The sequence below is a fragment of the Mus musculus genome, chromosome 11 (genome assembly GCF_000001635.26).
Source record: "Mus musculus strain C57BL/6J chromosome 11, GRCm38.p6 C57BL/6J".
In the NCBI taxonomy this organism is placed as follows: Eukaryota; Metazoa; Chordata; class Mammalia; order Rodentia; family Muridae; genus Mus; species Mus musculus.
The window spans coordinates 51584360-51612340 of NC_000077.6; the positions used below are offsets into that span (position 1 = coordinate 51584360).

The following is a 27981-nucleotide window of genomic DNA, read 5'->3' on the forward strand; positions in this document are numbered from 1 at the left end:
TTATCCTGTCTAATCCTAGCAAGAATTTCTAGAGATCTCCGTGGTCTGCCCCAGCAGTGGCACCGAACTCTACAGCGCCATGCCAGGAAGGCCTTTGTCCTTCCAGGGTGCCAGTAATTTACCCTCACAGGGTGTCACGTTATCAGCGCAGAGACAGCAACCTGCTCGGGCGTGCCCCGCCGCAGTTTAGAGTCCCGCTCCACCTGGCGGTCTGGGGACACATTCCTGGGAGGGAAACCTCGGGCGTAGGAGAGAAGGGCGAAGTCCGACCATGGATCAGCGGAGAGTATCCGCCCGTGATGACGTGAACTGCAAGCTATCTCGCTTGCAAGTTCCGTAAACGCCCGGGAAGGGAGCTCCTGGGGGCGGGACCAGCACTGAAGCCCCACCCAGAGCTGACGTCGCGGGCGGAGGCGGAGCTAAGCGCGCAGCATCTGGGTACTGGCTGACCGCTCGGCGCCATGGCCGCGGACACGCGCGCCAAGGCCGTCACTCTGGACCTGAGACGTCGGCTGCTCAGGTACCGGGTGTGGGCTCCGAAAGCGCGTATAGCGCCCACCCCGAGTCCCTGATTTCCCCGCCTCCCTCAGCCTACTAGAAGCGGCCGTGAACCACCCCGCGACTCCGGGGCGTCCCCTGTCCCGTGGAGCGAGCTTTGCCCCTGGCAGCCACCTGCATAAGGAGCTGGGCCTGGCCTGGGGGGCAGTCATGTCACGGGCAGGGTTACAGGAAGTCTGCTCTTGGCCTGTGAGGAGTATCCTCGGTGCCACGTGGAGAGAAGCTTATGGTTGGAACTTAGGACTGGAGCTAGCCATTACTAACGGGGACAGCAAGGCCACTGGGTTGGCAAGGAATGTTAGGGGCTGAGATGCAGCTCCTAACAAGGGGGTTTTCTTCAGGAAGCCATTCCGAAGCCCTTTTCACTGGGACTGGAGGAGTCTCAGTGTGCAAGCAAAACTGAGAGGGCCACAAAGGCTTAGTTTTGTCTCAGAAACTTTCTGCTCCGTCCTGTTCACAGGAATGGGGAGGCAGGGAAGTTCCACCGTGCCCTGCAAGCTTTTGTCCATCCCAGAATCAGGAAGGAGTGAAGGGGGCTGTAATGAGTGGAGGTCAGTCTTCAGACAGGGTTGTCGATCCTTTGCCTGTCCCCACAGCTCTTCCTGCAGACTCTTTTTTCCTGAGGATCCTGTTAAGATTATCCGAGGCCAAGGGCAGTACCTGTACGATGAGCAAGGGCGAGAGTACCTGGACTGTATCAACAACGTGGCTCATGGTCAGTATGACGCCTCTCACCCTTGGTGAGACAGGGGAGGAGGCTGAGGCCATAGATCTGACTGATAGCCTGGGTTGAACAGAACTGAATCGGATGCTCAGGGGGGCACCCCAGTCTTTGTGAAAAGACTCCACACCATAGCTGTGCTAAACCAGGCAGGCCTGAGAGGTTCACATGCCAAGGTCCAAGCTGCACGTCCCACGTGGAACTCACATCAAACCAGGCATATATACAGTCCACCCATCCATGACCACAAATGTAGTGTGCTCATCTTGGCCTCGTGCAGGGTGCTGACAGCAGGCCTTCACCTCTATTGACTACTATAGGGGTAATAGGAAACTTTAGTATGAATTCAGCCAACTGGGCTACCACAGCTGTTAGAAGGCACATTGCAGGCAGGTAAGGGTTAAAACCCAGGACTCTCCCAGCACTCAGGGCACAGAGGCAGGGGGGTCTCCTGAGTTAACAGCCAGCCTGGCCTACGCCTACATAGCAAGTTTCAGGGACAACTAGGGCTTCACAGAGAGACCCTGTCTCAGGAGAAATGACTTAATCCTGGGCCTTTTTGGTAAACTCACTGCCCGGTGTTGTAGGTAATTGTGTTAATTATTGCTACCTTGCTTTGACCATGTTGGCACGTGAGCTCTAAGAATGCAGATGCCATGGCTGACCCTCTGACAGTGCCCCTCCAGCTGAGTCTCAAAATACCTCTCTAAAAACCTTTGTTTTCTAGATAGCATTTCTGACCCTCTTTTCCTTCTGCTGGACTCTCTTCTGGGCTCCCCCGCCCCATCATTAACTCCCCTCTTTCCACTTTGCCTTCGTTAACTTCGTCTCCCCTGGATGGGTTTGCAGATAGAGCGGAGGGGGCATCTGGTGGGGCTGGCTGGGTGACGTCGGCCACTTGATGCAGATGCCCCTCTTGCAGTTGGGCACTGCCACCCTACCGTGGTCCAAGCCGCACATGAACAGAACCTAGTGCTCAACACCAACAGCCGCTACCTGCATGACAACATCGTGGACTATGCCCAGAGGCTGTCGGAGACCCTGCCGGAGCAGCTCTCTGTGTTTTACTTCTTGAATTCTGGGTAAGTGAACAGCAGACAACATGCTGTTGAGAACAAGTTCAGAAAAGAGAATCATCCCTGTGGGTGCAGTGCAGAGAGCTTGGGAGCGTGGAGCCAACTTCATGGCGAGGCTCCTGGGCTTCTAGGTTGTAGATCCTAGAGCTCTTTCTGTTGGCTCCCATTTCTTCCTTTGTAGAGGACACCACCGCCTCCCTTCTAGGCACATTGGGACTTAGTGAAGTAATGGGTTTATTTATTCCTTGTGGATTCAGCCCTCAGGTGGCTCAGCAAGCTTACAGGACACCAAGTAATTCTTCAGAGAAATGTAAGATTACAGAGAACATCTAGTGGTTCCTCAGAGAAATATAAAAGTATGGCAGTGTCCTTTTCCGAAGCAAGAATACTAAATAATGAAGCCTAGAAGCAAGCAGCAGGGGACCTGACTTGACTGTGCCTCTGTGTAGATGCTAAGAGCTCCTGGGGAGGTAGCTAGGGGAGATGGAAGGAAGGAAGGGTGCTGTCACTTTGGGGAAAGTCTGCTTGTCCAGGTTGGTCACCACCTGGCACAGCCTGGGCAAAGGCCCTGTGGCATGAAGGGGCAAGGAATGTTGTCAAACCAAACAAAAGAGGAAAGAGTGAGCAGGTCCTGGGAAAGGGTCCAGGGCTACAGTCAAATGGAAGGAGCTGTTTTTATCTTCAGGCCACTAGAGGCCAGGCAGTGCTGGCAGACATTTTTAATCTCAGCAGAAGCAGGTGGGTCTCTGTTGAGTTCAAAGTCAGCCTGGTCTACAGAGGGAGTTTCAGGACACATAAAGAAACCCTGTCTCAGGAAACAAAAACAATGAAACACTAGAAAGCTCCTGGTTGGTTTTGTTTCTCCCTCGTGCTGATAAGTGTTTGATGTGTATCTTTGCCATGTGTCAGTGTTTGCCTGCACGTGTATCTATCCATCATGTCCATGTCTGATGCCCAGGGAGGCCAGAAGGTGGATTCGGATCTCCTGGAACTGCAGCTATAGGCAGTTGCGGGCTGCAGCGTGGGGACTGAAAACAGGTCCTATAGAAGAAAGAGCAGCCAGTGCTCTTAACAGCTCAGCCATCTCTCCAGCCCACCCCCACCTCCCCTGCCCTCATGAAAGGCTTTAATCAGGAAGGTGATGTTACAGGATGGGAGGGCAAGTGTTGGGAACGGGCATGGGGAGTGGCAGTGATGACAGAATTGGGAGGAAGGTCATCACGTCTGAGTCTGAAAGACCATCCCAACAAGTAGCATTTGGGTTACAGTAACAAGCTCAGACACCACTGCCACTTGGTCTTCAGTCTCCTGAAGAACTTCAAAGTAGAACTTACCTTTTTCATTTCACAGATAAGAAAGCAAACCAACTTGATAGAAGCCCTTACCTAGTGTGCAAAAGCTTTTCCATCCCTAGTACCACGGTATAAAAAGCGAGAGAGGGGAGAAAGAGGAGAGAAGGCTAGGAGACAGAAGAGGCTCCTAGGCTGGAACCTCTTGTAGAGAAAAGGGACCTGGGCACACACAGGTAAGGCGGTGCCTGCTGGCTGCCTTCCTCCAGCAAGTTCCTTCCGTGTGGATTCCAGTGACTTCACAATGTCCTGTGGCCTCTCTGCTCCCTTCCCTGTTTCTCAGCAGTGTGACAGATGCTTTCTCCTCTTGCTTCCAGGCTCTGGTGTCTGGCCACTCTTCCCCTGCTCTGTGGGGCAGGTCCCACTGTTTCCCCCTGTGGTCTCATCTGTCTGCTTAGAATAAATGTCATCCATGTGCTGACTTAAAATTCTGTATCACAGCCCAGATGGCTCCAGAGTTAACAGTAGTGGCTGCTTTTCCAGAGGATCCAGGTTTGATTCCCAGAACTTACCTGCCACTCACAACTCTAGATCTATAACTACAGATCCAAAGAATCCAATGGGCACCCTCATAGACACCAGGCACACATACAGGCAAAATACCCACACATATAAAATACATTTTTTAAAAATAATTTTCTTTTAAAGATTTATTTATTATATGTAAGTACACTGTAGCTGTCTTTAGACACCCCAGAAGAGGGCATCAGATCTCATTATGGATGGTTGTGAGCCACCATGCTGTTGCTGGGACTTGAACTTAGGACCTTCAGAAGAGCAGTCAGTGTTCTTACCCGCTATGCCATCTCTCCAACCCCATAAAATACATTTTTTAATTGAAATAAAGAGGTGGGGAGGCTGCAAAGACGGCTCAGTGTTTAAGAACACTTGGGTGTTCTTGCAGAAGACCCAAATTCAGTTGCCAGCACACCCATTATCAGATGGCTCACAAGAATCTCCTGTAACTCTACCTCAGTGCCCTCTTCTGGCCTCCTTTGGCACTGCACAAAACACACACACACACACATACTTCACATAAAAATAAAAGATTTTTTTAAACCCCAGATGCAGAATCTGATGCCCTCTTCTGGTGTGTCTGAAATCAGCAACAGTGTGTTCATATAAATAAAAATAAATCTTTGCTGGGCAGTGGTGGCACACGCCTTTAATCCCAGGACTTGGGAGGCAGAGGCAGGCGATTTCTGAGTTTGAGGCCAGCTTGGTCTACAGAGTGAGTCCCAGGACAGCCAGGGCTACACAGAGAAACCCTGTCTCAAAACACAAATGGGGCAGGAGAGGTGGCTCGGCAGTTAAGAGCACTGACTGCTCTTCCAGAGGTCCTGAATTCAATTCTCAGCAACCACATTGTGGCTCACAACCACCGGTAATGATATCTGACGCCCTCTTCTGGTGTGTCTGAAGACAGTGACAGTGTACTCATATACATTAATAAATCTTTAAAAACAAAACAAAACAGATGCTTACAGTGTGTTCCGCTTAAGGTTCTAAGTAAAACTCTGGCATCTGACAGTCATTTCCAACTTCACATACTCAAAAACAACCAAGAATTGCTTTCTCCTGAACATGTTGGCACACACCTTTAATCCCAGCACTTTGGAGGCAGAGGCAGGCAGATCTCTTGAGAGTTCAAAGCCAGCCTGCTCTATATAGTGAGTTCTAGACCTGGCAGGGAAACAGTGAAACCATATCCAAAAAAAATTAAAATAAAATAAAATAAATGTTAAAATAAAGAACTGCCTTCTAACAATGCTTATGTGAGCTCTCAGTACTGGTTTACCCTGGTGCCCTACTCTCCCGCACACACATACACACACCATCCACGTCCACTCTCTCTTCCTAATCTGCCCCAGGATCTCTCTCTCTCTCAGCTCATCCCCATGACTCTCATCCAGGCAGCCTCCCGGGCCTTCTTACTCCCACCTCATTTCCTTTAGAAACAGCCTCCTAAAATGAGGGCAAAGTCACATACTTTCTGTGCTTCATCTTTTTTTTTTTTTTTTTTTTGGCTTTGCATGCTGCTGACAAGGAGATAATCCAGGCCCTTCTCAGCCCCTGGAGCATGGCCCTACATGTCTCACCACTTTCTGCCCCAGCTTCCTTGCCCTGGCTTCCTTTCCTCAGCTGCCCAAGCAGACCAAACAGAACAAGACCTGTGTGGTCTGCTCCAGAGTTCTAGAATCTTCCTTGGGACTGGGACTTTGCAGAGCTATCACTGGCCCCACTGTAATGATGGCTAGGGTAGCCATAACAAAAAGATGCAGACTTGGGGCTTAAGGAATAGAAATGTATTTTCTCTGGTGGTGTGTGCCTTTAATCCCAGCACTTGAAAGGTAGAGGCAGTGGGGCTGGAGACATGGCTCAGCGGTTCAGAGCACTGACTGCTCTTCCAGAGGTCCTGAGTTCAATTCTCAGCAACCACATGGTGGCTCACAACCATCTGTAATGGGATCCTATGCACTCTTCTGGTGAGTCTGAAGATAGCTACAGTGTTCTCATATAAATAAAAACTAAATAATTCTAGAAAGAAAGAGAGGTGGGGGGGGGAGAGAAGGGAGGGGGGGCAGAGGATCTCTGTTCGAGGCCAGCCTAGCCACACAGTGAGTTCCAGAACAGCTCAGGGCTATGTAGAAAGATTCTATCTCAAAAAGAAAAGAAAAATAAATATATTTTCCCAAATGCCCGGTATCTCTGGGAATCCAGGCCATTTCTCATACATACATCAATCACACTGGGTTGAGACTTGCCCCCGGGTGCTTTCTTTACACTAACCTGCTTAAAGGCCTTCTCTCCCAGCAAAGCCTCATACAGTGCATTCTGAGGTACTGTGAGTTATGGCTTCAACAGAGCAGTTTTAGAACACAGCTTACCCCATCACACAGTTACTTCCATGGAGCCTCATTTGGGTCTCCTTCAGACCCTATGCCCAGTGTTGGCACTTAAAGAAATGAGCACTCTGTTTTCACTGTTTGGCTTTCAAGATGGCTATACATCAGGCTCTGGCTCTGGTGGTGGTGCACACCTTTAATAACAGCACTTGGGAGGCAGAGGCAGGTGGATCTCTTGAGTTCGAGGCCAGCCTGGTCTACAGAGTGAGTTCCAGGACAGCCAAGGCTACACAGAGAAACCCTGTCTTGAAAACAAAATGTAGATGCATCCAAATGCAAGTTTCTAGAGGGCACTGTCTGCTTCACCCTGCTCCTGATGCACAGAAGCATCTGGATGTTTGCCAAGGGAACGCTCTCGATCCTGGAAGAGTTCCTCCTCCATGGGAAGCACTTGGGTCGTCTGAGCCACGCCCATATTTTCTTTCTCAGGTCAGAAGCCAACGACCTGGCCTTGAGACTAGCTCGACAGTACACGGGACACCAGGATGTGGTGGTATTAGACCAGTAAGTACAACTCACTGCCCTGTTTCTCCAGAACCTGGGCTCCACAGGCCTGTTAGGGGTCAGTGAGTCTCTAACATTGGGCCCATGAGAAGAGAAGGATGCAGGGACATTAGAAGCCAGTGAGGTATGAGAACCTGACTCCAATGACACTTCCCTGGAGGCCTTGTCTACAGTCCACCCTTCTAAGAGAATGAAAAATCAGCCTGCAGCACTTGGAGATTCAGCTGACTGAGCCAGAGACCAAAAGGCATTAGAAATGAGTTAAGATTTAAGATGTCCTATAACCCTATGCCCCTACTTTACAGAGAAGAAAACTGAACCTAGAGTGGTCAGATGACTAGAACTGTGTGACATGCCAGTAAGTGGCCTTCAGGAAGCCACCCCAAGCCTGCTCAAGGGCTCAGTACCTTAGTCAAAAAGATTGGCTTTCCATGTGTTTTGTATTAAAAAACGGTAGATAATGGTTAGAGCTGTGCCAGGAGTAAATGCCACCATTTACCCAGGCCTATGTCCTTTTCCTCCTTCTCTCTAGTGCTTATCATGGTCACCTGAGCTCCCTGATCGACATCAGTCCCTACAAGTTCCGGAATCTGGGTGGCCAGAAGGAATGGGTCCATGTGGTATGCATACCCACCATCAGCAACAGGTCAGTCTCCATCCCCAAGCCCGGATGACATGGAAGTCTCTCCCTACAGGCTCCTCTCCCAGACACCTACCGGGGCCCTTACAGGGAGGACCACCCCAACCCAGCAGAGGCCTATGCCAACGAGGTGAAGCACGTCATCAGCAGTGCACAGCAGAAGGGCAGGAAGGTAACCACATCTTGGCCTGAGCAACTTAGTGAGACCCTATACAAAATAACTTAAGTTTTTTAATTATTTCAGTGTTTTGTGTATATGGGTGTTTTGCCAACATGTATGTCTGTGCACCATGGAGGCTAGAAGAGAATGTTGGATCCCCAGGGACTATAGTTATAAATGGTTGTGAGCTATCATATGGGTGCTGGATATTGAATTCAGGTCCTTTGAAAGAGCAGGCATGCTACCACTGAGCCATCTCTCCAGCCCCAAAATTTTTTAAACAGTCAAAAGAAAGACTGAAAGCCTGGTATGAGTAGCACACATCTTAAATCCCAGCTCTCAGGAGGCAGAAGCAGATAGACAAGATGAGGAGACCTGAGGACTGGCTGTTTTCTCACTCTTGGCTGATGTATTTTACTGGGGCAACCTAGAGACAGGGACCATGGGGCTGCCTTTGCAGGGTAGTCTAAGGGGAATCTGTGGAGAGACAGATAGTAATGTATACCCTGGGAGACCAAGGCCTCTGCCTCCCCACAGTACTAGCAACTGGGTTTTCTAAGACTGAAGCAGTTACCAGAAAACAGTGTTTGGGAAAGGAGAAGCCAGCAGAACCAGCTGAGGTTCTGCTGTCCTCCACAGACAGTTCTAAAGAACCAATTTCCCAAGATGACCATAGTGGAGCATGCCTTTAATCCAGCACTTGGGAGACAGACATAAGAAGATCTCTGAGTTCAAGGCCAGCCTGGTCTACAGAGTGAGTTCAATATAGCCAGGGCTATACAAAGAAACCCTGTCTCGAAAAACCAAAAGATAAGTAAATATAAAAGAAGCAATTTCCCATTCCATCAGCTGTCCAATGTGCCAGAGAAGCCTCCAAAAAAGCCCCAAGAGTAAACACTATGCGGAAATCACACATGGGTAAAGGGTTTTAGGTTAGACAGATATGCCCTCCATGTCTGGATTGAAGCATCCTGAGAGCAATATGAAAAACAGAAAAAGGCATCCCATAAGACAGCATCTTCAGTAGCCAGGGACAAGAAGTGGACTCAGATGTGACAGCCATGAGACAATGGGGGTCACCAAGACATGTTAAAGGAAGGTGTAGTTAAGGATAGAACTACATTTTTGTTCTAGGGAGGGTGAAACTAGTGCTGGTTACCACATGGAGACAGGGGAGAAAAGGTTTAAGGTGGTGGTGGGTTGCATATGTGAATTTAATTGACTGGAGCAAGCCCAAGTACAAGGGGCTAGAGACATTAAGAGGGTGATGCATACCCTTAGATGTGACACAGCACGCAAAGGAAGGGGCACTGAACTGTCTCATCCACAGATCGCAGCCTTCTTCGCTGAGTCTCTGCCCAGTGTGAGTGGACAGATCATTCCTCCTGCTGGCTACTTCTCCCAGGTGGCTGAGTGAGTAGACGGGCAGGCTCTGCCCAAGGGAGGGCAAACTGTACCTGGGTTTCCTGGGGTCAATTCCAAATCCCAACTACAGTCCAGCCTGCCTGCCAGAAATTTCTGAAACAAAACCCGTAAAGAAATAATGGCCCAGAGAAGGCCAACCATAGGCCCAAGGTGAGGACTCAACCTCCCAGCTCCTTGTCACCTCAGCACAGCCCTGTTGGCCATCTGTCCTCCACAGGCACATCCACAGAGCCGGAGGGCTCTTTGTGGCAGATGAGATCCAGGTTGGTTTTGGCCGCATAGGCAAGCACTTTTGGGCCTTCCAGCTGGAGGGAGAAGACTTTGTTCCCGACATTGTCACCATGGGCAAGTCCATCGGCAATGGTCACCCTGTTGCCTGCATGGCCACTACCCAAGCTGTGTCAAGGGCATTTGAAGCTACCGGTGTAGAATACTTCAACACGGTGAGTAAAGTTGCAGGACAGGGCTCTACTACTGAAGCCTTCAGGGCTTACCACTGGACCCAGCATACCATCCTCCAGGAAGCTGCAGTTAGGGCAAGTTTTTTTGTATATGAGAAGGAAACGGACAGACACTCACTGTGTAGCCCTGACTGGACTGGCCTCAAGATCCACCTATCTGCCTCTCAAGTGCTACAATTAAAGGTGTATGTTATCTCACCTGGCCCAAGTTAGATGCTACTTTGACTCCTAAGGTTTCCTTCTCAGAGACGTGGAAACTTTTCTGGTGGTCAGCATAGAGGAACTAATGGAGTAGGAGATTCATCTGGACAGAGCAGGAAAGGAGCTGGGTAGTCACCATGACTTCCCATAAAAAGCCAATTGAATCCCCCCCACCCCCTGCCCCCAAAAACAGGGTTTCTCTGTGTAGCCCTGGCTGTCCTGGAACTCACTCTGTAGACCAGGCTGGCCTTGAACTCGGAAATCCACCTGCCTCTGCCTCCCAAGTGCTGGGATTAAAGGTGTGGGCCACCACCGCCTGTCTGCCAATTGAATTTTTTTTTTTAAAGACTTATTATATATAAATACACTGTAGCTGTCTTCAGGCACTCCAGAAGAGGGCGTCAGATCTCGTTATGGATGGTTGTGAGCCACCATGTGGTTGCTGGGATTTGAACTCAGGACCTTTGGAAGAGCAGTCAGTGCTCTTATCCACTGAGCCATCTCACCAGCCCGCCAATTGAATGTTTAAGGAAGTAAGCATTTGGCAAGATGTCAGACAAGCAATGAGGGTCACTGAGCAAGGGAAGTGGAGACTGGTCTGGTTTTTTTCAGCAGACTTTACTCTGCCTAAGTGACAGTCTCTGCCATTGGTGGCCTTGATGTTAGGGAATCACAATTCCTAAACTCAATTGTGATACTAGCTTAGTGGGCACAGTGTGTCATGGTCCACTATGAGCAGAAGAGACATCCCAGGCAGGAAGTGGACATAGGGTTTAGGGACAAGTAGAGGGAACAGAGAAGTCAGGAGCAAAGTCTGTAGGCAAGCAATAGTTAGCCAGCTACAGAGGCTTGTTACCTGGAAAGCAGAAGGCCCAATGGGCCCTGACCCTGACTCCCCTAAGTGCATAAGCTGAATTCAGTCCTTGTCTTTGTATAGCCCTCCTCTAGTTAGCTGGGTACTTGGTTATTTCTGTTAAGGCTTTTTACATTTATTTGTATATGAGTGCATATGTGGTTACACACGTGTAGAAATCAGAGGTCATTGGTTCCTTCTGGGGATCTAATGCAGTCCACCAGGTTTGGCAACAGGCACTTTAACCAGATGAGCTACCTCACTGGCTCTGTTTTACTTAAACTCATGAGAAGTTCTCACCTCAGACTAGGCTCCTGACTCTACCTTGCATCTATCCTAGCATTTGTCCCTTAGCAGGTAACCCTGAACCCATTTGAACCCATGTTGTCTGTTCTAGTTGCTTTTTGGCTTTACTTGAACTCTCATAATGCATGCTAACTCTAGAGATTCTGTGGATTTGTCTTCACCTGACATTACACTGTTTGTTACTCTCATTTCCCCTGCTTTATAAATAACATCCACACTTGACTTACTCATAGATATAAATGTGCCTTGAGGCTGTCCTTCTGTCTTGTGAACATCGCTACTGTAAGAATTCTTAACAGCCTGTTCTCCATGTGCAGAAAGATCAGTTACAAACTAACCCAGAGGTGGAACTGCTAGGCCAGAGGGTGTGTCTAGACTCAGTTTTAGAAGATAATGACATTTTCCCCAAGTAGTTTACAGGTCAAAACAAATCACCAGTAGTGTATTGTTTGGGGCTTGTTTTGTGACTCTTATTGTGAAGATCACCTGACTTGATGGCAATCTTCCTGTCCCAGCTGAGCACACACTACAGGAATCCTTCATCCAACTCATCAACACTAAGTTTTTGTCAGTCAAGGGAAGTCAAGGGAAATAGGAAATAGTGATCCATGTCATGTCGTTTTGATGTTCCCCAAATTCAGATTGTGAAGCATCCCTTGATTTATAGTTTTAATAGATTTTATGTACTTTGTTGTGTACCTGAAAGACAGTAACTTGCAGGAATCAGTTTTCTCCTTCCATCAATGTGGGTTTCACAGATAGAACTTCAGGCCTCTTTTTCCAGTCCTCTTCCAGTTTACTATCCACGTGTTCCCTCTTCTGTGAAATAATGTTGTGTGTCTTTTTTCCATTCTCTAGTTGCTAGTGGTTGTGGAAACTTCTGTGTATATGCATGTCTGTTTGTCTGTCTCTGTGTAGAATGGGGAGATACCCATTTGAGGACAACAATCTAGGCGAGGTTAGTGTCTTGTTTTAGTGTATGCTGTGCATATGTTTAGCCAGTTGGCAGCAGTCTTCACTTCCTTATATATATTTTTAAGAAACCACATAAACATTAACTTTCAATCATCTTTTTGTTTTTGAGACCGATTTATGTTAGAACTTAATATGTAGACCAGGCAGCTTCAAACTCAGATCTTCCTGCTTCTGCCTCCCAAATTCTGGGATTAAAAGCATACACTACCATGCTACTCGGTACATTTGGCTTTTTACTTTAATTCCAGGAATCAAACTCATTGGGCTTGCATGGCTCTTACAGAGCTCCCTGGCCATCAGTTTTATATGAAACCAGGTATGGTGGTGCATACCTTTAAATCCAGCACTCAGGAGGAGGCAGAGGTAGATGGCCTACATGAGTTCTAGTGAAGTCCTACCTCAAAATAAATAAATAAAGGTAAAAAAAATACATTTTAGATGATCCAATTTGTCAAATTTGGGGGAGGGGAGGAGGGTAATTGTTGCTTATCCTTTAAGGAATCACTACTTAACCGCAAAAGAAAAAAAAAATCCTATGTAAAAGTAGCTATCTTACTAACCTGGCTGTGAGGCACTTACAATACAGTTGAATAACTTCAGGGCACTGAACATCCTGTTCAATGCATGGAAATGTTTATATTTATCTGTCTACAATGATGTTTGTAGGCTCAAATTGTAGCTCAGTAGTACAGCACATGTTTAGCAAGTACAAAGCCCTTGGTTTGTTTGATTTCAGAATCACAAGAAACATCTTAATACATCAGGGCAGTGCTAACGCCCAAATACTCTGCCACTAAGCTACATCCCTTAGGTTGTATCTTGTTCTCCTCCTTCCTAACACAGTCAAACACACAAAAGACAAAATCAAACAAATCCATGAAGGACAAGAGAGTTCAGTCCATAAAGCAGTTTGCCCTGCAAACAGGAGGACCAAGAACCCATATTAAAAAAACAAAAAAAACAAAAAAAAGCCAAGCTTTGTGGCACAGGCCTGTAATCTCAGAACAAGGAAGGCAGTGACTGGGTTCCTGGGCTTGCTACACAGCCAGCATAGTCTCTAAGTATAGCCCGAGGTCCTAGTGAGAGATTGTCCCCAAAACCAAGATGGATGTCTCCTGTTAACATCCACATCCAAGGTTAGGTTGGCATTTCATTTCTGCACCCATATGGAATATATGCACACACACATTTTGAAACAGGGTCTCACTAAAAACTGTTTGGGCTGGACCTATGTGGACCAGCCACCTGCCTCTGCCTCTTGAATGTTGCCGACATTAAATGCTTGCCCCTCACTAGGTCCTACTTCTTTCCCTTTTAAGACAGGGTTTCTCTGTGTAGCCTTAGCTGTCATTCAGGAATTAAATCTGCAGACCAGGCTGGCCTCAAAATCAGAGATCCAAAAGCATCTCCTTTCTGAGTGCAGGTATTGAAGGCATGTGCCAACACTGTCAAATCCCCAAACCATTGTCCATTGGCTTGTTTAGCTTTTCAAAAGATTTGGGAGGGGGGTTTACCCATGTACCACTGACATGCCTGGTGTCTAGAGGCAAGGAGACAGGGCTAGACCAGTTCTCTCTAGGTATCTTGCTACCTGGCTAAGTTGAAGACCCAGGAAGACAAACAGAGTTCATAAAGACAATCCCATCCAAGAGACCAGTTTAAGAAAGCCCGAAGTATGAAGGCTTTGTGGGTCTGTGGCCTTCCCAATTGTCCTTTTATGATAATCCCACGGGATCACAGTCCACTGGCAGAACATCTGACATTGTTATCCCCTACCTCAGTTTGGTGGCAACCCCGTATCCTGTGCTGTGGGGCTAGCAGTCCTAGATGTCTTGAAAACAGAACAGCTCCAGGCTCACGCCACTAATGTGGGCAGTTTCCTTCTGGAGCACCTCACCCAGCAGAAAGCCAAGCACCCTATCATTGGAGATGTCAGGTAAGGCTCTGGGGGTGTGCACACTAACCAAAACACCTGCTACAACACTGTCCCACCTTCCTGCCACGGGGGAAATGTCTACATCCATTCTCCAGAAGGAACTAGGATTCTTAAGATTTCCAGTCCACACCAAGACCACCCCCTCCAGGGTAAATTGGGGTGGCTAAGGTCAGGGCAGAATAAGGCAAGGACCATTGCTACCAGATATTACCTCCTTTAGGGGCACTGGACTCTTCATCGGTGTGGATCTCATCAAAGATGAGACCCTGAGGACACCAGCAACTGAAGAGGCGGAATATTTGGTCTCCAGGTACTTTCTGCTGAAATTAAGTTGCTTTCCCAAAATGGGAAGCACTATAAGTTCCTATATAATGAGCCTCCAGCCAACCTCAAACACCCACCACCTTCTAATGAACTTACTCCAACCATGAAGCCTCCTGGAGTTTGAACATTCACATTGTAAAATTTATTTACCTACTCAATAGTAAGTGACATTAGCCAGCTTATCCACTCAAATGAGGATCAGAGATTAGAAGTCAGGGCCAGGGCGTTCTAATTGCAGTCTAAGGGCTGGCTATTGTCCTGGGTGTAACCTTTCTCTCTAGCACAAAAACTGGAGATTCAAAAATATAATCCTTTCATACCCCTGGGTTACCAGTATCTGGACTACATAGTGATAATATAGTGCTGGGTGGGCATGGTGATGTGGTGGCCTGGATTACAATCAGAGCAAATTAAAGCCTGGGCAATTTGCTAAAATCTTGTGAAACTTAAAAACTGTCATGGATGGTGGTGGCAGTAGCACATGCCTTTAATTCCAGCACTTAGGAGGCAGAGGCAAGTCAGTCTCAAGAGTTCAAGGCCAGATCTACAGAGCAAGTTCCACATAGACAGTGGTAGGCTTAACAAATTATGTGTACCTTGGGTGAGGACAAGTTAATTGGCCAGAGGTAAAGTAAGGTGGGTGCCAGTTCAAGGTTAACTTCAGATAGTCAGAGGACAGGGGCCTGTCTGTGAAGTATCTTGTTCTTGCAGGCTAAAGGAAAACTACATTTTACTGAGCATTGATGGCCCTGGAAAGAATATTCTGAAGTTCAAGCCCCCAATGTGCTTCAACGTTGACAATGCACAACATGTGGTAGCAAAGCTGGATGACATTCTAACAGGTAAACTTGATAGAATCCCATCTAGCATAGATCAGCCCTTGTGTAACTAGAGCCTCCCAGCATGCGCCAGGGATCTTATAACAAGTATCCATTAGATCAGAAAGGATGGCCTTTGTAACCAGTAGCAACTTGCACTGACTAAACATGGGCATCACCACCTATGATCCCAAAATTTGGTAGGTAGAATGGGGGAGATCACATGCTCAAGATAATCCTGGGCTACCTACACCTTATCTTTTTTAAAATGCAAGATGCCTTCATGTTCACCCCAGCAGCGATGGCACACATCCTCAATCCCAGCCTGGTCTATAAAGTTCCAAGACAGCCAAGGGCCATCAAACAAAGAAATCCTGTCTCAAAAAACCAAAAGAAACTGTTAATGACAGGAGCTTCATTTTATCTTCAAGATAGGGGCACCCTCACATGTGAGTGGCTAAAATGGCTGGCTGGCTAGAGTCAAATCCTCCCCATAACCTTTAAATCACTCAAGGTCAAGAACAGCCCAAGGTCTCCCTCAATTTATTTAAGAAAACTACCGAACTAGAAATGACTATACACCAAAGTGGTTGTTATACAAAGCTCAGATCCCAACAGACAAAAAACAAGCTACCAAGGATCCCTTCCTATTCCTGCTTGTTAGCCACCCCTACTGCGTTTTGGAATTGATACATTTCTTAGAGGGTTCTATGTGTACAGAACAGTGAGTGGTGACTGGGCTTACAAAGGGACCATCTGTGCTAGGGAAATGATGAGACATAAGCCAATCTCTAAACTATCCCAAGCATCTTAGAAACTGAGGGTAGGCCAGGCGTGGTGGCGCACGCCTTTAATCCCAGCACTTGGGAGGCAGAGCCAGGTGGATTTCTGAGTTCAAGGCCAGCCTGGTCTACAGAGTTCCAGGATAACCTAACCAGGGCTACAGAGAAACCCTGTCTTGGGGGGAAAAAGAAACGATCTGTGATCATTTTCCAGACATGGAAGAAAAAGTAAGAAGTTGTGAAACCCTGAGGATCAAGCACCCCCCAGGTAAGCCAGACTTGGCCCCACCTCCATCAGCAGATCCCCAACATTTCAACTTGTACTTGACTGAAACTAAGAACATGGAATATATATAATACATGGCAAGATGGTCTCTGCTATGGAGACAATGGGCACAAAAGGGCAGCTAAAAAGATCAGATGGGATAACTAAAGGACCTCTGCTTTGCTACAGGAGACCTGGCATCTCCAACACTGGGCAAGGTCTCACAGAGCATCCCACATTTACCCAGGCTTGGGGGTTTTGTTTTTCATTTTTATTTCAAAAGCTTGGATAGCTTCAATATCCAGGTCGTGGCAAAATCAGGACACGTGTAAAATACCTTACAATACATTAGATTCCCAAAAGGTACCAAAAAGTACAGTAAAATTAACACTTCCATTACTGGAAATGTATGACACAAATAATATAAAATTAAAAGGTGAAAAAGGTGACACTGGTTTCCTAAGATACAGTTTTACTCTTTACAACCAGGGTCCACAGGTCCAGGCTGCAGAGCGGCAACAGGAAATAGACCCTCCTGATCTAGAACAGGGTAACCTGGTAATAAAATCAGCCCCCTAGTGCCGCTCTGGCCTCTGAGACGCCACACGCTGCCTACAACTAGAGCTCTGGAATAGTAAACAGGAGAGTGATTTCTGGGGGAAATTTTAAATAAGATGCACATGGGACAGGCCATAAAAGTTTGCCAAGTTAAATTTGGTACATAATTGTGTTCACTCCGCGTCCAAACAAAGCGTGTGCGGTCGTCACTCGGCCGCTCCTGCTGCCTCTCAGTATGGCTTGTAGTTATTCTGATGACCACCACGTCGCTGGCTCTTTCCGTAATTTGTACTACCCTGACCTAGGAATAAGAACAACGTTGTGGCTACTACTTTAACTATACATTTACCCAGTGCCAGGCGCTTGCCACACATCCTCAGAATAAATTAACACTACACAGCAACACCAGCTTCTTACACCTTACTGAGAAGGCTAAGCTAGAGCTTCATTCAGTAGCTCCAGTGCCTGTGCCAGGCCTGTCTGACTCCAAAGCCCCTGCTGCCAATGGCCCCTGCACTACCTAACCTGCCTCCCCTAGGAGGAAGTAGATAGGGCCTCCCTCTCCTACTTACTGTAGTCGTAGCCGGGGCCGTAGCCGTAATAGCCATAGGGCGAGTAGTCGTAGCCGCCATAGCCCGGCCCGTAGCCCTGCTGGTAGCCGTAGCCCTGGTTCCAGTAGTTGCCGTAGCCCTGATTCCAACTCTGACTCTGACCTGTGGGGGGGAGCAGGGCACAGGGGCCCATGGACCATTTAGCACACGCAGGAGCTAGGATGGAGGAAATCCTGCCCTTTGGGTGGCGGGGTTATTACTATGGCAACTCAAAAGCCAAGAGGCTACTGTTCTGGTACAGAGGGCCCTAGGCCCAGCCTTATAATCCAGAAGGGCCAAGATGCCAGTTAACTTCACTTGTCAATACAGAAAGCTTTACACTCACTCAAATCACCCTCTGATCACCTCCGCCCTCTGATCACTTCCACCCTCCCTTGGCAGCTTTGCCTTGAAAAAGATGCAGTTCAGGCTTTGGAGTTAGAGGGGCCTGGGATGGAGGGAGCTGAGCTAAGCGCCTGGCACAGCTTTGCCTTTCTGCCCACAGCTATGTGTGTACCAAGACTCAGGACAGCCACAAAGCTAAGCATAACCCAGTGTCACCACCATTCTCTCCCAGTGCAATGCAAATATCCCATTGGCCTGGGGCCCCCAAGCTGCACAAATGAGAAAGATAAGGCTCCTTCATTCCATGAAGCCATGAGCCATAGCAGCACAAGCATACAGCCTCCACCCAAGGAAACCATTCCAACCCCACTTCACACCCAGCCACCCACCCACACTTCACAGAGCACCAAAGGCAATCCCCAAGACAGGCACAGAAAGCTCTCTGCAGGCAGGCAAAGTCTTCATCCAGCTCCCACTTACCTCCACCACTGCCTCGGTTCCCTCGATTGCGATTTCCTCTGCCCCCAGAGCCATACTGCTGTTGCTGATACACCTCTTTGGGCTGGGCAACCTTGATTTCACACTAAAAGCCAAGAGGACACTAGGTCAAGTCCTGTGGAACAAGCTCAGGACTGGAAGGGTGGGCAGGAGGCCACTAAGGTGTTTACTCTTCTTTTCACAGAAGATACTCATCCTACTCAAATACTCCTAACAAGACAGCAAGATTGACACCCACCTTACAGATAAAACAAGTGTGTGAGGCTTCACTGGATTGGTGAACTACTGATAGGCTTTATTTCTAAATCAAAACAAGACCCAGTCAGACTTTTATGCCTGAAAACTTTGAGGATGGTGTACATGCTTCAAAAGAACATGTTTTAAAGACAGACCTGACATACTCCCATTTTTAAAAAAAAAAAAAAAAGGTAAAAAATGAGCTGGCCATGGCACATGCCTTTAGTCTCATCTCACTGGGAGGTAGAAACAGGCAGAACTCTTAAGTTTGAGACCAGCCTGGTTTTGTATAGGGCAGCCAGGGCAGCAGTACGGTGATCTCTCAAAAGGGGGTGGAAAGATAAACTTTATCTCTCCCTATCAAGCTATGACTTTTATTTCATCTGAATTAAAGACACTGAATAATTTGAGTATTTACTTCTAAGACCCATCAGCAGTTTTCACTACCATAGAGGCTCAAAGCTCTCCTACTACTTCACATTAGGGTACACACACAAAAAGGCACTGCTCACTAGAATAACTAAAATTGCCCCACCCAACTGCCTGCTTTATTTAATCCAACCCAAGCTTTTTAAAACTCCCAAAAACAATGGCAAAGAATCTTTCTGGAACCCCACCCGAGCTCAGTGGGCTGCCAGTTCTCTAGTAAGCTCCACTCAGCCACAGCCAGCCACACCTTCAATTCTATTACTCCACTAATGTACCACTCCACTAAACATGACTCCTGAGCCGGCGTAGTGGCGCACACCTCTAATCCCAGCACTCAGGAGGCAGAGACAGGCAGCGGATTTCTGAGTTCAAGACCAGCCTGGTCTACAAAGTGAGTTCCAGGACAGCCAGGGTTATACAGAGAAACCCTGTTGGGGAGGGGGGGGGGATGACACTCCATTTGCAGGATCCCAGGAAGCTTTTAGGTCTTTGCCTAAAATAGAGTTGACTACAGCAGCAAAGCTTCCTCTGAATCAAGAAAAACTTATCAGTATAGAAACCTATTAATTACTAAGTTCCAGAAAACTGACCACTGCACTTGGGAGGCAGAGGCAGGCGGATTTCTGAGTTTGAGGCCAACCTGATCTACAGTGTGAGTTCCAGGACAGCCAGGGCTACACAGAAACAAAAAAAGACCACTGCAAGTCTCATAACCTCTAACACTGAAGCATCTAGTCAACAGCTCTATTCACAGAAACCAGGCTTCCTCTTTGCCTCCTATACACCTGCTGTTTTCATTTTTATTAATGGTCCTTGTAAGTATAGTATATGGTGCCTACAGAAGCCACCAAAGAGCATCAGGTCCGTTGAAAAGTGCGTGGTTCTAGGTTGTAATACAGGTGGTTGTGAGCCTCTTGTGGGTGTTAGAGAAGGACCAGAGTCCTCCTGAAGAGCCAGCTGTTTCCAGTCCAGCATTTAAGGGCCAGACCATCCATCTATTTCAATCAGCATTGTGTGCTGTAGAGAAACCTAAGGTCTTACTGACCTAGAAGGATCTCACAGGTAGTCTAATGTAATCTATGCCTCCAAGAGCCAAAAGCAGGTGACAGTTTTGACACCTTACCTTGCTTCCACTGACAGTATGAAATTTCTTCTCCAGAACTTTCTTCACAGGATCTTCCTCTTTAAATGTAATAAAAACAAAACCCCGTCTTTTGTTCAACTTGGGATCTATTGGAAGCTCAATGGCCTCAATCTGTAAAAACATACAAAAGCCCAGGTTTAAACTGATACCCAAAACAATACTGAAAGGTCAGAACACCCCACTAATACTGCATCCAGGCAAGACCAACAAAGACCAAGAAGAAACAAGCCACCCTCACCTCCCCAAACTGGCCGAAGTATTCTCTGATCTTTTCCTCTGTGGCTTCAGGGTTTAGACCTCCCACAAAGATTTTCTTCACAGGGTCCTTCTTCATAGCCATAGCCTTTTTAGGGTCAATGACACGACCATCCAGCCTGTGCTCCTTCTGATCTAAGACCTGTGTAAAACAGAAATGTGTCAGGGTCTAAACACAAGTACATACCAAATGGGCTCAATTCTCTCTGGAGCTAAGCCAGACGGAGTTCCCAGCCCTATGTTCTTCCAAACCTCCCATACAGATAGATGATCATTTGAACACCTGTATCCCAGTCCTGAACAGTAGTCCCAACTTAAGACAAAGCAGCAGTGACAAAGAGCACATCTAGTGCTGAAATCCTCTCTACCCTATAAAGGCATGCACCTTCACTTTCTCTGAGATTTAGGATGCCATCCCTATGTACTTGGATTTAAATAACAACAAAAGCAAAAAAAAAAAAAAAAAAATCACACCTATCCTCATAGCAATCTCAGACTTTAATCCCTACAGTGCAGCATTTAACACCAAGCCCATGAATTGGCACAATAGAGTTAGTAAAGGAAGGCTGAAAAGGCAGCTCTCTAGTTCCTGCCCAGCTCCCTACCCTCCTGCAGGCTTCTCAGTAAGCTTTTTATAGTAGAATTGCAATCGCCCAGAATCACTCAATCTGTACTATCCCTCAAAACGACTCTAAGCTCACTCGTGGCAATCACCTCAACACTGCAATGCCTGAGTTCCTTAGGATTCAGAATCCTAGTAGATTGCTGTCAAATACCCAGCTTACCTTTTCCACACTAGAAGAATCTTTGAAGAGAATAAACCCAAACCCTCTTGATCGTCCAGTGTTGGGATCCATTTTTATTGTACAGTCAACAACCTCTCCAAACTTAGTAAAATAATCCTTTAAGTCTTTTTTGCTGGTATCCCAGCTCAGACCACCAACGAACATTTTTCTGCAAGTGAGAGACAAGACCACAAACCTTAGAAGCTGTAAAAGAATTCTGACACTTTTCCTGGCTGGGGAAGGGCTTATGGAGCCACAGTCCCATGGACCAGTCTGAGATGGTGCCCCCTTTCAAGTTAACCCTTGCGTCGCTCTGCAATCTCGACTCAACTGGAACTCACAGCTGAACGAGACTGTACAGCCACACACGGTACATACGGGACAAGAATGTGACCCATGACCCCTCACGAGTTTAAAATCAGCGTGCCCTGCACTCATGAATCTACTTGAGCTCACGGCCTCCCAAGTACCTGCCCCAAGGAACTCTGGGTTTCCCGGTGCCAAGACCGCCCCAGGGTTCAGGCTGGAACTCCGCCCCTCGACTCGCGGCAGGCTAGGCCCGGCCCGCTGCGCGCCAACTCCGCCTACGCAGCAGAGACGCAGCCCTCGCGGCCCGATTCGCGATCCGCCGCTTTTCCTCTTCCGGGGCCGCCCGCCCCGAGGCCCGAAGTAGCCCAAGCACCGCGCGAGCGGCCCAGATCGGCCTCACAGTCGACCCCGCAAACTCCTGCAAACTCCGAGGCGCGTAACCGCGCCCGGGCCAGGCGGCAAGCGCGCCAGGCAGGCACAGCTCCGCGGGCCGCCCGCCCCTCCCCCCGCCGCGTGGCGCCAACAAAAGACGGCCCCAGAACAAAGGCGGCGGCCCGCGGCCGCACCTACCCCGCGTCCTCCTCGTTCTTGCTGGCGTTGATCTGGTCGCCCTCCGCGCCGTTCTGGTTCCCGCTCGGTGCGGTCGTGGTCCCGCCCCCAGACCCGGCCGAGGCCGCGGGGGCCGCGGCAGCCGCGCTGGGCTCGACCGGGGCCTCGCCTTCGGGGGCGGCCTCGTGTCCGTTCTCGGTGGCGCCCGTCGTCTCCATGGGCTGCTCCTCAGCCGCGTCCGACATGGTCGGCCAGGCCGCAGCGGCTACTGCAACGAGCGGCGACAGCGCGTCAGGCCCCGCGGCGCTCCCCGAGCTCCCGCCCACCGCCCGCGGCCGGGCCGCTCACCTCGCCGCCGATGACGCCGCGAGGCCCTACTCGCCGCAGAAGGCGACGCGCGGGCTTGGCCGCGGTCACGCTCGCACCCCCGAGGGCTCGTCCGCAGCCACTGACTATCGCTCCGCTCGGCCGCCGCCGTACACTGCCGATAAAGAAGACCTTAACTCCGTCCCGCGCGGTGCCACCGCCTGACAATGCCAACTCGTGGAGCTCTTTATAATGCCGAAGCCGGGCACCACCTCGTAACAACGGATACTCTCATTGGGCAAAGCGAACCGCCACTCACCATTGTCCTAGCATCTTATTGGCTGCTTCTGCGCGCGCGCTCTAGATCCGGGCGGGCTTTGTCCTCATTTTAGAACGCGCGCGAGTCGGAGAACTGTCTACGGTTCCGGTCACCGGGCGAGCACGTCCAATGTCCCCAGCTGCCCGGGGTACACGGCAGTCTGTCATCCTATCCCTACATCCTATTCTACACTAGCAACCCCGGCCTCCCAAAAGAGGAGAATGAGCCGGAGGAAGTCCCCTAAATCCAAGGTCGCCCGGAGAAAGGAGCCTAATCTTGGAGTGCTCTAATCTACGGAGTGCTGCGGTCATCGGAGGCCTTCAGCACAGCCTGCTCCTAAACCTCGGCATCCTGAGATGCCAGGGCTCCTGCCCTCTTCAGTGAGCTAGCTGGGGCCATCCATGGAGGCCTGGCGCAGTGAACGTTGGACCGTAGTATTTCCAGTGTCTGCTTGACACCCATAGATACTTAATATCGCATTAGTGTTTAGCTTTGCCTTTAATTTTTATTTCTTTCCTTTGGTTCCGTTTTGTGTTTTTTGAGACCAAGTCTGGTATCCTCCGACTGGCCTTGAACTCTTGACCCTCCATTTTCACCCCCTCAGTGCTGGAATTATGTGCTGCACCACCACTGTGCCTAGCTTAATTTCACTGATTTTTAGATGATCCTAAATGGAAAAATTAAGAGTCTTTTCATGTAGCCCCAGGATATGATTACAGACATGTGTCACCCTGCCTAGTCTGACAACTTGCTTTTGGAAAAATAGCCCTGTTAAATGAGGTTATGGTAAAGAGGGGTAGTTTTCTTTTAAGCATTGACCATAAAACTTTAAAGGCCTGGGTTAGGCCATGATTCCTGTGTATGTGTGCATACGTTTGTGTTGAGTGTAAGTTCTATGCCCTGAGTGTGTAAATCAGACAAGGTATCAATCTTCACTTTCCATTTTGTTCTTTATAATTTTTTTTTCCTTTAAACAAACTAGCTGGCCCACAACTTCATTTTTAGACCTAGGCTGGTCTTGAAGTCACAGAAAACTGCCTGCCTGCCTTCTAAGTGCTGGAATTAAAGGTGTGAGTCATCCAATGGATGGATGGATATAGATAGATAGATAGATAGATAGAGATATATATAGATTTTTTTTTTTGAGACAGGGTTTCTCTGTATAGCCCTGGCTGTCCTGAAACTCACTTTGTAGACCAGGCTGGCCTCCAGGCAAATGGTCTCACAAGCTTTGGAGATTCTCTGTCTCCTCCCACATTGATGGAGTAAGCTGAAGTTAGATTTGTGCTCCCCTGTTCAGCTGTGGGCACTGGAGTCCTGAACTCAGGTCCTCATGCTTGTGCCCACGTGGCCCACTGAACCCTCTCCAGATCCAGAACCTCTTGCCTCTTGACTTTTTTTTTTTTTGGTTTTTCGAGACAGGGTTTCTCTGTGTAGCCTTGGCTGTCCTGGAACTCACTCTGTAGACCAGGCTGGCCTCGAACTTAGAAATCTGCCTGCCTCTGCCTCCCGAGTGCTGGGATTAAAGGCGTGCGCCATCACACCCTGCTTTTATTTTATTTTTGAGACAAGGTCTTTCTACACATCCCTGGCTGTCCTGGAATTCACTATGTAGGGAAAGGCTGGCTTTAAATTTACAGAGATCAGTGTGTCTCTGACTCCTGAGCACTGAAAGGTGAGAAAGTGAGTGTTTTTCAAGACAGGACGTCTCTGTGTAGTCCTGGTTGTCCTGGAACTCATTCTATAGTACGGGCTGACCTCAAAGTCACAGAGATTTTATTTATTTATTTATTTATTTATTTATTTATTTATTTATTTATTTATTTATGTTTGGACTGGGTCTCACTGTGTATCTCATGCCCAGATTGTCCTTAATTTCCTAGGCAAGTCTCTGTCCAATCAGTCTGACAAGATTAGCTATCACTGACTTGCTAGGAAGCCTCTCACATACAACCATTTTCCTCTATTACCACCCTAGTCTTCCCCCAACAGCAATGAGGACCAGAGTTATGGCCACAAGAGTTGATGAGAAAAGCCACCCAAACAATGATGACAACTCAGGAAATGAGGCTCAAATCATTTAAGAATACAGAATCTAGGCAGCTAGCTCAGTCAGTAAAGAGAAAACATGAGGACCAGAGTACACATCCCAGGACCTTTGTAAAACAGCTGAGTGTGAAGTCCAGTGGGTGTGCTGGTGTAGGACTTTCAGAATCACAGCACTTGGGAAGCAGAGGCAGATGGAGCTCTCTAATCAACAGAAGCAAATTCCAGACCAGCTAGGATTACACAGCAAGACCTTGTCTCAGAAGAAGAGGAGGTGAGGAGCAGGAGGAGGAAGAAGAGGAAGAGGAGGAGAAAGAAAAGGAGAAAAAGGAGATAGGGTGGCAGCAGCTGGGTGTGTTTTGAGTATGTTGGGGCTGGAGAAATGGCTCAGCTGTTAAGAGCATGAATTGCTCTTACAGAGGATCACTTTCAATTTCCCAACCATCTGTAACTCCAGTTCCAGGGGATCTGATGCCTTTTTTCTGACTTCCTTGGGTGCCAAGAACATATGTGGTGCATAATATATATGCAGAGTAAACACTCGTGCACATAAAATAAAAATAAAAAAAGTTGAACATGGCAACACTTATCTCTGTCCCTACAGTGGTGAGAGTGGAGACAGGCAGGTCCCCAGAGCTCACTGGCCAGCCTCTAGCCAACCAATGAATGGGGGAACACCACACTCAGTGGAAGACTTTGTCTCAAAAGATAAGTTGGCAAAGGTGCTGAGAACAAAATTCAGTTGATTTGCCCTTTGCTGAACCACCAAAAGCAAACAAACAGGAAAAAGATAAGGTGGGGCACACTGGGGGAGACGCCCAGTCTTGCCCTCTCCCCTCCACACACAGACACTGGATGCACAGGTGCAAGTGCGCACAAAGAGCAGCCTCCAGACAGACCTGGGGGGCACACATTTTCTTACCTACAAGGATTCATTAGCACAGCTCTTTGTTTTTTGGTTTGGTTTGGTTTTTGGTTTTTCGAGACAGGGTTTCTCTGTGTAGCCCTGGCTGTCCTGGAACTCACTCTGTAGACCAGGCTGGCCTCGAACTCAGAAATCCACCTGCCTCTCAATTGCTGGGATTAAAGGCATGCATCACCACTGCCCAGAAATACTTTCAATGACATGAATTTTGACGATATCTTTGGGGAAGTGTTTCACAGCTCATAAAAATAGACACTGCAGGGGACTGGTGAGATGGCTCAGTGGTTAAGAGCACTGACTGTTCTTCTGACGGTCCTGAGTTCAAATCCCAGCAACCACATGGTGGCTCACAAACATCTGTAATGAGATCCGATGCCCTCTTCTGGTGTGTCAGAAGACAAGTGTATAATAATAAATAAATTTTTAAGAAAAAAAAAATGGGGGGCTGGAGAGATGGTTCAGAGGTTAAGAGCACTGACTGCTCTTCCAGAGGTCTAGAGTTCAATTCCCAGCAACCACATGGTGGCTTATAACCATCTTTAATGAAATCTGGTGCCGTCTTCTGGTCTTTAGGCATACATGCAGGAGAGATGCCTCAGTGGGTAAGAGCACCCGACTGCTCTTCCGAAGGTCAGAAGTTCAAATCCCAGCAACCACATGGTGGCTCACAACCATCCGTAACAAGATCTGACTCCCTCTTCTGGTGTGTCTGAAGACAGCTACAGTGTACTTACATATAATAAATAAATAAATCTTTAAAAAAAATGGACACTGCAATTATTGGTCCCTAAAAAGCATGTTTTGTAGAGCATGAGAGATGGCTCCGGGGATGAGAGTACTTGCTGCTGTTCCAGAGGACTTGGTTGGTTCCCAGCACCCACATTTTGTGGCTGATAACTATATTTAACACCAGCTCTAAGGGATCCTAAGCATCTAACCTCTGAGGGCTTAAATTCTGTACATACTCACATAAACATAATTTAAAACAATGGAAAATTAAACTTTTTAAGACTTTTTTTATTTTATCTACACATGACTTGTTTTGCTTACATGTTAGTGTGTGCAGCGAAAGGTGTCCGAACTGCTGAAACAGATGGTTGTTAGTCACCATACGGGTGCTGGGCAGTGAACTTGGGTCTTCTGGAAGAACAACAAATGCCAGTAATCATTGAACCATCTCCTCAGCTCCCAATAGAAATATATATATATATAGTGTATATAGTGTATATATAGTGTATATATATATATATATATATATATATATATATATATAATATGTATAGAAATATGTACATATATTTCTATGTATGTACATATATATTTCTCAATATATGTACATATTTCTGTATATATGTAAATATAAATAAATAAAAAAATAAGCTGGGCGTGGTAGCGCACGCCTTTAATCCCAGCACTTCAGAGGCAGAGGTAGGCTGATTTCTGAGTTCAAGGCCAGCCTGGTCTACAGAGTGAGTTCCAGGAGAGCCAGGGCTACACAGGAAAAACTCCGTCTTGAAAACAAGAGGGAGATGGAAAGATTTTTGCAGGGTGGTGGTGGGACTCTCTATGTATTCCTGGGTGGCCTGGGACTTGCTATGTAGACCAGGATAGTCTCAAAGGTATAAGCCTTTGCCTCCCTGGTTCTGGGACAAAAGGTTTGTGCCACCATAGCTGACTTCAGGTTTATCCTTAGGGAGCTAGAGAGAGAGCTTATCAGTTAAAAGCACTTGCTGCTCTTACAGAGGACCTGGATTTGGTTGCCAGCATCTACCTAGTGGCTTTAAAACATCTAATTCCAAGGAATCTGCTGCTCTCTTCCGCCCTCTGGTAGCACCAGGTATGAATGCAACACGCATTCATACACATAAAATGATCTTTTGATTTGTGTTTTGAGAAGCTGAGGTTACAGGCAGTTACCCACTTGGCAGGCAGTATGTACTTCTAATCACTGAGCCATCTCTCCAGCCCAGATAACTCAAGTTGATTCAGCCAGGCACCCCGACAACCCCTAGAAGGATCTTAGGATTCATGCTATTCAGCAATATATGTATGTAATCTGTACAGTCTCCAGCCTAGATCTGGGTGAGTCGCTCAGGAGTAAAGCACTTGCCTAGCGTGCTCAAGGCTGTAGCTTCAGGTAGGTTCTCTAGTCACTCCCACCCCCCAGACAAAGTCACATATAACCTAGGCCAGTCTCAACTTTTTATTTAGGGTCAGAATAACTATTAACTCCTGATCTTCCTGCCTCCACTTCCTAAGTGCTAGTATAACAGACAACACCAGTGTATGCCAGGGTGGAAATGTATGCAGAGCTAGAAATGTGTGCAGGGCCCCTACATACTAACAATATCCCCAGCCCATGAATTTATTAATTTTTCTCACCTTCTCTCTGCTTGTTTTGAGTTAATCTACAAGTTGATTCCACT

At 47.7% G+C, this 27981-nt stretch overlaps 2 protein-coding genes across 8 annotated transcripts; one reads left to right on the forward strand and one right to left on the reverse strand.

Moving 5' to 3' along the window:
• Positions 1–294: 294 nt before the first annotated feature.
• Phykpl (5-phosphohydroxy-L-lysine phospholyase) lies at positions 295–18905 on the forward strand. Of its 6 annotated transcripts, none has more exons than XM_006534325.4 (13): positions 295–520; positions 1155–1273; positions 2187–2361; positions 7040–7114; positions 7647–7734; positions 7810–7926; positions 9245–9327; positions 9557–9782; positions 13917–14071; positions 14292–14381; positions 15107–15237; positions 16210–16263; positions 18436–18905. In XM_006534325.4, the coding sequence occupies exons 1-13, from the start codon at positions 462–464 to the stop codon at positions 18480–18482; spliced, it is 1419 nt and encodes a 472-aa protein (XP_006534388.1). In that variant the 5' UTR covers positions 295–461; the 3' UTR covers positions 18483–18905. The 6 variants fall into 6 exon arrangements, 5 of the variants coding, with proteins under 5 accessions (XP_006534388.1, XP_006534386.1, XP_006534387.1 ...); NM_028398.3 differs by having other exon boundaries at positions 422–520; positions 2202–2361; NM_001382821.1 differs by lacking the exon at positions 18436–18905 and adding an exon at positions 16750–16973 and having other exon boundaries at positions 422–520; positions 2202–2361.
• Hnrnpab (heterogeneous nuclear ribonucleoprotein A/B) lies at positions 15741–22522 on the reverse strand. 2 transcript variants are annotated; one of them, NM_001048061.1, is made up of 8 exons: positions 22308–22522; positions 21981–22227; positions 21102–21270; positions 20300–20458; positions 20041–20172; positions 18234–18336; positions 17391–17531; positions 15741–17119 (listed from the first exon to the last, which is right to left on the reverse strand). In NM_001048061.1, exons 2-8 carry the CDS (start codon positions 22202–22204, stop codon positions 17049–17051), a joined length of 999 nt encoding a protein of 332 aa, NP_001041526.1. In that variant the 5' UTR covers positions 22205–22227; positions 22308–22522; the 3' UTR covers positions 15741–17048. The 2 variants fall into 2 exon arrangements, with proteins under 2 accessions (NP_001041526.1, NP_034578.1); NM_010448.3 differs by lacking the exon at positions 17391–17531.
• Between the last annotated feature and the right edge of the window lie 5459 nt (positions 22523–27981).